Source organism: Dasypus novemcinctus, chromosome 20 (genome assembly GCF_030445035.2).
Source record: "Dasypus novemcinctus isolate mDasNov1 chromosome 20, mDasNov1.1.hap2, whole genome shotgun sequence".
NCBI lineage: Eukaryota > Metazoa > Chordata > Mammalia > Cingulata > Dasypodidae > Dasypus > Dasypus novemcinctus.
This window is the reverse complement of record NC_080692.1, coordinates 29,940,457-29,946,456: the sequence shown is the minus strand read 5'-3', so window position 1 is coordinate 29,946,456 and position 6,000 is coordinate 29,940,457. Positions and strand designations below refer to the sequence as shown.

The following is a 6,000-nucleotide window of genomic DNA, read 5'->3' as shown; positions in this document are numbered from 1 at the left end:
ACTTTTTCAATCTGAGCTTCTTTAAGCATTTTTCTATCATTATTTTTTAAATTTGCTTCCTTCAAAATAGCTGTATGAAACTACTGTCAATCAGAAATGAGTATTGCATTTTCAACACAGATTTAGCTTTCAAGCTGGAAAACATTAGTATAGTGAGATAGAAATTCATTTGCAGTAAATGAATTTCTTGAAATGAGGTTTAATTTGGGCTAACAAAAACTCACAGCTTCATATTTTAAGTCTGGGAAGTATTGATACTAGACTTCATAAATGAGATGGTGATAATCAAATGACATGTACAGACATGGGTACTGACATGACTAAAATTAAAAGAATGCGTCCAATTAGGTTATGTTCTGTGACTGGCTCAGGAAATCATGACGAAAACCACCACATGGATATATAGCTGCACAGTTGGCTTTACTGGCCGGTGAGAACGTTGGAGCTCCCAACACGCTGACCTGCATGTGGATCACGGATCATGATGTGGAGGAGACTACTTCTGGGCATTTTCCTCTTCCATCTTTCTCTTTCTCAGTCCCCTGGAGTGTAAGTGATGGCATGGTGTTTTTTTGTTACATGTGGAAGCCAAAGAGAGCTTGGGGTTAAAAATCAAACTTTCATTGCGGTGATTAGATTTTAGAGAGTATTACCACTTTACAATATGATCCAAAATATGCCGATTTGTACAGGAAATTCCGTATTTGAGTGGCACTGATCCTCTCTGCCTAGTAGATATCCAGAATGCTCGTTAAGAGTTATAACTGTGCTGTATTTGTGTTGTGGAAAAGGCGTCAGACTGCTGCTGGGGAAGGAAGCTAGGTAGAGAGTAGACAAATGCCAAGTGACTTGTGTAGTATCAATTCAGGGGCAAATTGTTGGGAAGGCACTGACAGTGTCAATCTTTTTGGAACTAATGACTTAAATTAATTGCTGTTTTGTAATTGAGATTTTCCTTTTGGGTCCAGAAAATTCAATTCATAAACCAGCATCTTCCCATTTCATGCATTGCATGCCCTCAAATTTAGACTTTCGGTGTACTCCTAACATTTTATCATAACACATCTTTCTTAAACGCCAAGAGTCTGCAGTTAACAAAGCAATTGCTAAGTAATTTGACATTTCTTTACACTTTCATGTTTAATGCTCTTGCTTAATTTTTGTAGGCAATATGTTCTGTTGGTCCCTTCCGTTCTACAAGGTGGCACTTTTAGTAAAGCGTGTGCCCAGCTTTCTAACCTTCCTGAACATGTATTTTTGAATGTCTCCCTCAACTACGCTAAAGTCCAGACCAAAATATTTGAAGAGAATGTTACAGGAAAGAATTTCTTCAAATGCGTCAGCTTTAAGGTAAAGTACTTCATTCTTCTTTATACGCCAAAGAATGTTGCAGGAACAGAAAAACCACTCACATCACTGATTTTATAAGAATGATAATTTTACTGTGTGTGTCAAAGTCTTTTAAGTCTTAAAAGAATAACAGTCCTCAGTTTGAGATGATGTTAAGTACAGTCCTAAATGGTGATGTGGGCATAAGCTAAACCATGCGATTTTATGCACAAGTTTTTTGAAGGGAATGAGATACGAAAAAAGACTCTTTACAGAGAAGAAAAGGATTTTTAAGAAAGATGGAGGAGAATTAATGTAAAAAGGTGAGAGAAAGTGGCCAAGCAAGAGAATCAGGTTGATCATTCAATAAATAGATACGATATGTCATGGATTAAAACTTTTAGTTATAACAACACGCCGTTAATGGTTGGGATTTCTTGACAAAATGCCAGTCTCGTAAGGTATTTAATTTGTTCTCTAGGTTCCTTGGGCCCACTTTAACCCACTGGGGTTCATTACCTACTCCGCTACAGGAGCCACTCTCAAACTGGGAGAGAGAAGGTCTGTGGCAATCCGGCCTAAGGAAAATGTGGTCCTTCTGCAGATAAATAAACCTATCTACAAACCTGGAGATAAAGGTGAGCGTATCGAAGTCACATGACTCTCAGCTCATATCATTTCTGAGCTATTTAAATGGAAAGTATGCAATACAAGCTCAGCAAATTGGAACAAAAAGAAACACAGATTCCCGGTGCCAATGATAAGGATAGAAGTGGTCACAGGAGAACACACAGCGAATGGACACAGAGAGCAGACAACAGGGGTGTTGGGAGGGGAAGGGGAGAGAAATAAATAAATAATAAATCTTAAAAAAAAAAAAATCCATTAGAGAGCTTGCTTACAGAGCAGATCATGTACTCTCAAAGCCAGAGATTTCATTTCTGTAAGTCTAGGATGAGGAGTTTTGGGCACTGTATTTTTAAAGAGCCCCCTACATGTTCTAATACTATCCAGGTTTGGAAATTACTAAGTTTTAGTTAAAGCAAGCTTATGAGCTTCTAGTTGAATTAGAGGTGAAAACAGTGACAAAAATGTGTCGAAACCGTAAGACATAACCCTAGTGACTAGAAAATTTCCCAAGATAGAACGATCAGTATGACATTGAATTAAGCTGACAAAACCGCCTCCAATCCACGGGATTGGAAAAGATTGGTGGGCATAGGTATTGACAGTGGAAAGACAGACATTCCTGATCAGATGAACAGCACATGAGAACACAGAGGGGTAGAATTAATTTTTAAAACTACGCCTTAAGATGAGAAGTGACATAGTTGCTGTGAAGAAAAAAAAATGAAAGGGAGGAAAACAAGTTGAAGTGAATAGAATGGTAAAAAGAAAACCCTGGATATGGGGTCCTTTTGCATGCAATCAATTAAATAAGGTCCACCAGGAGTTACAGTAGGTTTGAGGCATAGAGCACGACAACAGTCTGAGGAAGACTATTCAAAACAATCTATTAATATTGCTGAAGTATCTCTGCTGTACTTTTTCTTTCTTTCTTTCATTTTTTAAAAGAGGTATCAGGGACTGAACCTGGGACCTCATACATGTGAGGCAGGCACTCAATCACTGAGCTACACTCACTCCTCAGCTCTCTGCTGTGCTTTTGATAAACAGTCCAACAAGGACTGTGGGCATGAAAATGAGGGGAAAAATGATAACTTTCTCTACTCGTACTATTCATGTAGGCCTATTTTGGAAAAGAATGAATGAAATTAAAAGTATTACTTCTTTTGATTGATGACATGACCAATTTTTTCATTCACTATGCAATTATCTTCAAAGATTCATAGCAACATATGCAATCTAAGAATGGCCACACTGGCTACCATATTCAGGTTTAAATATTTATTGATGTGCAAAATTCAATAAATCTGCATGTTTTGCTTTTGAGATACATCTTGGAAAATAACCATACACTTACACTTTTAAAGTTTAGGAAAACACACAAGGAAAGCTGTCCTTGTGTAAGTAGTTTGTACATTTATTTTTACATTTTAGTTGAAGATGTTTTTAATACTCATGTCTTCTTCAAAGCATTTTAACTGTATTACCAAATATTAAGTAAAATAATAGCATATCATTTAGTGTCCCCTGGATCATACTTATTCTGCTCCAAATATTTTTCAAAGATTACTGGCTATAGATCTGAAGCATGAAAGCCTTTTGAAAAACAAACACTTATTTTTCTTTCAACTCCTTCTGCCCAGTTGTTTCCACTGAATATCACAAGGACTTCAGAAGCTACAAATAGTGGTTCTCAAATCTCAGTGAACCAGTCCAATTTACTGAAAGTGAGTGCTAAGAATCTGAACGTTTAAAATAATTTTAATAGGTGTTTTTGATGCTGATGTTCAGTGAACACACACTGAGAAATTTTGATTTAGAGAGAAAAAAACATCTTGATGTTTTGCCTCCTGACTTGTTGACTAGCACTGGACAAGTGAGGCCGGTTTGGAGAGTTGGGGAAACACTCTAATTGGAGCTGCCTTGTGTGCAAACATGATGTGGTCTCAGAGCATCAACTGAGGGAGATGACAAAGGCGTGTGGGATCTGGAGCCCTTCGCCTCACTTCCCCACACCCCGCCTCACATCATCACTTCCTGGTGGTTATGAGTATAGTGAAGGTAGATACTCAGATCAGTACTAAATGACCCAAAGAAAAATGATAGGTGAGACAAGAAAACTAAGGCTGAGCCTAAAAGGGAAAAGAGGTTTATAGGAATCTTGCTGAGAGTTGGGGAAGACAGGGGTCGTATTAAGGATACGACTTCAAACAGCACTTTTTCTTTTTCTCACCCCATTTACTGTCTAGTACAGGGCTTAATACACAAAGAAATAGTTATAATATAGCATGGAAAATCAGCGATCAGTATTATACACCTGAGAATATTCTATTTCCAAACAATTGATTTTCAGTGACTGAAATTTAATATCGCAAAAAAATCATGGTTTAACCAAGTTCATGCTCTACTTTTTCTAAAAGGTATATTGCATTATTAACTATGACTTTATTTTAAAACCTCAAAGCCCACTTAGATTTGTTGTAGCTTCATATGCATTTTTATATCTATGTATTTATCTCTCCCTCTTCCCCGGAGAAATTATAAGAAATATAATATCTCGATCCAGATAAAAAATTCTACAGGAAGATACTGATGGCTACGATATTGTAAATTTGACCAAATAAAATTCTTAAAAGATGACCCATAAATTATCTAGATATATATTTTTTAACTGTGTGCTTTTCAGTTTCATATTTTTTGTCATACCTAGAACAATACTTTGTAATTACTGAATTCATTGAGGTTTTAGTTTGATTGGAATTATCTTCATGGCTGAAAAGTGCATATTTGTTTGACCAGCTCTTTTTGAGTTATAGCATCACTTCTGTACAAACTTGCCCAAGATCAAAGAAAAATCAACTATAATTGAACTCAGAGATCAGAAACAAGGACAGGGTAATTCCAGAAACAATCTATTTGCCTTCTATTTTACAGAGAGTGCCCCCAGGGTAAGCCTTAAGAAGTACTGAGTTAGTTCTATATAGCATAATTTCAGCTTGTGAGAAGTCACTCCCATAAAATAATTGCCATCATCTACTTCTTGATTCCTGAAATTCTATATTAAGAGTTTCATTGAATTGAATCACTGGATATAGCAAGAGTTTCATTGAATCCCTGAATAGCTTTTATCTTGTGCTGGAACACGAGAGTTATAACAATAAACTATTTTCTATTATTTAAACATTAAATTCAATAAATTTTCATTTCTCTCTTGAAAATACATACTCAGAGGTAAATCTATAAGGACAATGGACACATGATAGAGGGGGGAAAATGTTCACCAAAAATCTGAAAGATGCCTTAAGCTCCTAACACAAACATCTTACATTTCATAGACTTAGGAAGGGGAGGTAATTTGAACTAAACTACTAGCCCAGAGAAAACAATAGTACTTCCATTGCCTAGAAAACAACGTTGTGCTTACACTAACAATCCTGTCACTGCATTAAGAAAAAAGTATTGCATTATTTTAACACTTTTGTACCCTCTTGACCATTGTTTTACTAGAAATATCTGTAATGCATGAGAACTTTAATTACATGATTTGGAAAGTGTGCTGTGAAAATGTATTTCTATGCATAATTTTAAATAATGACAATATCCTCCCCAATTTTTAATTGACCATTTCTTAGACTTTTTTAGTTTTAAAGCTGGCCAGCTTAGTATTAGAAACTATGTAGCTATGGCCACATAGGGGCTATACTTTAAATATTACACAGAAATATATGCCATAATTTAACAAGATAAATCCTGAATTAAATAAGTTTTGAATTAAGATTTTCAAGAAAACATCTTTCACAATAAGGGTGTCCTCCCTATAAAATAAATAGTCATAAAATTTTCCATATGTAATCTGTTCTTATGTAGCTATCTCATATATTTCCCAGGTGGTCGACATAATTCTAGAATACCTATTGTAGCCTGTGTTAATTTTCAAAAGGAAGGGAAAATACTTTATTATTAAGGAAACTCCAAATGGAAAATACCTGCACAGTGCGATTCACAAGTTATTTACAAAGTGATTTGAGATATCATTTCTACAAG

The 6,000-nt window shown here is 35.7% G+C and overlaps 1 protein-coding gene across 3 annotated transcripts in view; it reads left to right on the top strand.

Annotated features, from left to right (window-relative positions):
- The first annotated feature begins 416 nt into the window (after positions 1 to 416).
- LOC101441521 (ovostatin-like) overlaps positions 417 to 6,000 on the top strand; it is a 68,727-nt gene continuing 63,143 nt past the window's right edge. For all 3 annotated transcript variants that reach the window (XM_058282755.2, XM_058282753.2, XM_058282754.2), the window contains exons 1-3: positions 417 to 549; positions 1,167 to 1,350; positions 1,811 to 1,967. In XM_058282755.2, coding sequence (XP_058138738.1) covers positions 482 to 549; positions 1,167 to 1,350; positions 1,811 to 1,967 — 409 coding nt within the window. In that variant the 5' untranslated portion in view covers positions 417 to 481. The remainder of the gene's footprint in view (positions 550 to 1,166; positions 1,351 to 1,810; positions 1,968 to 6,000) is intronic.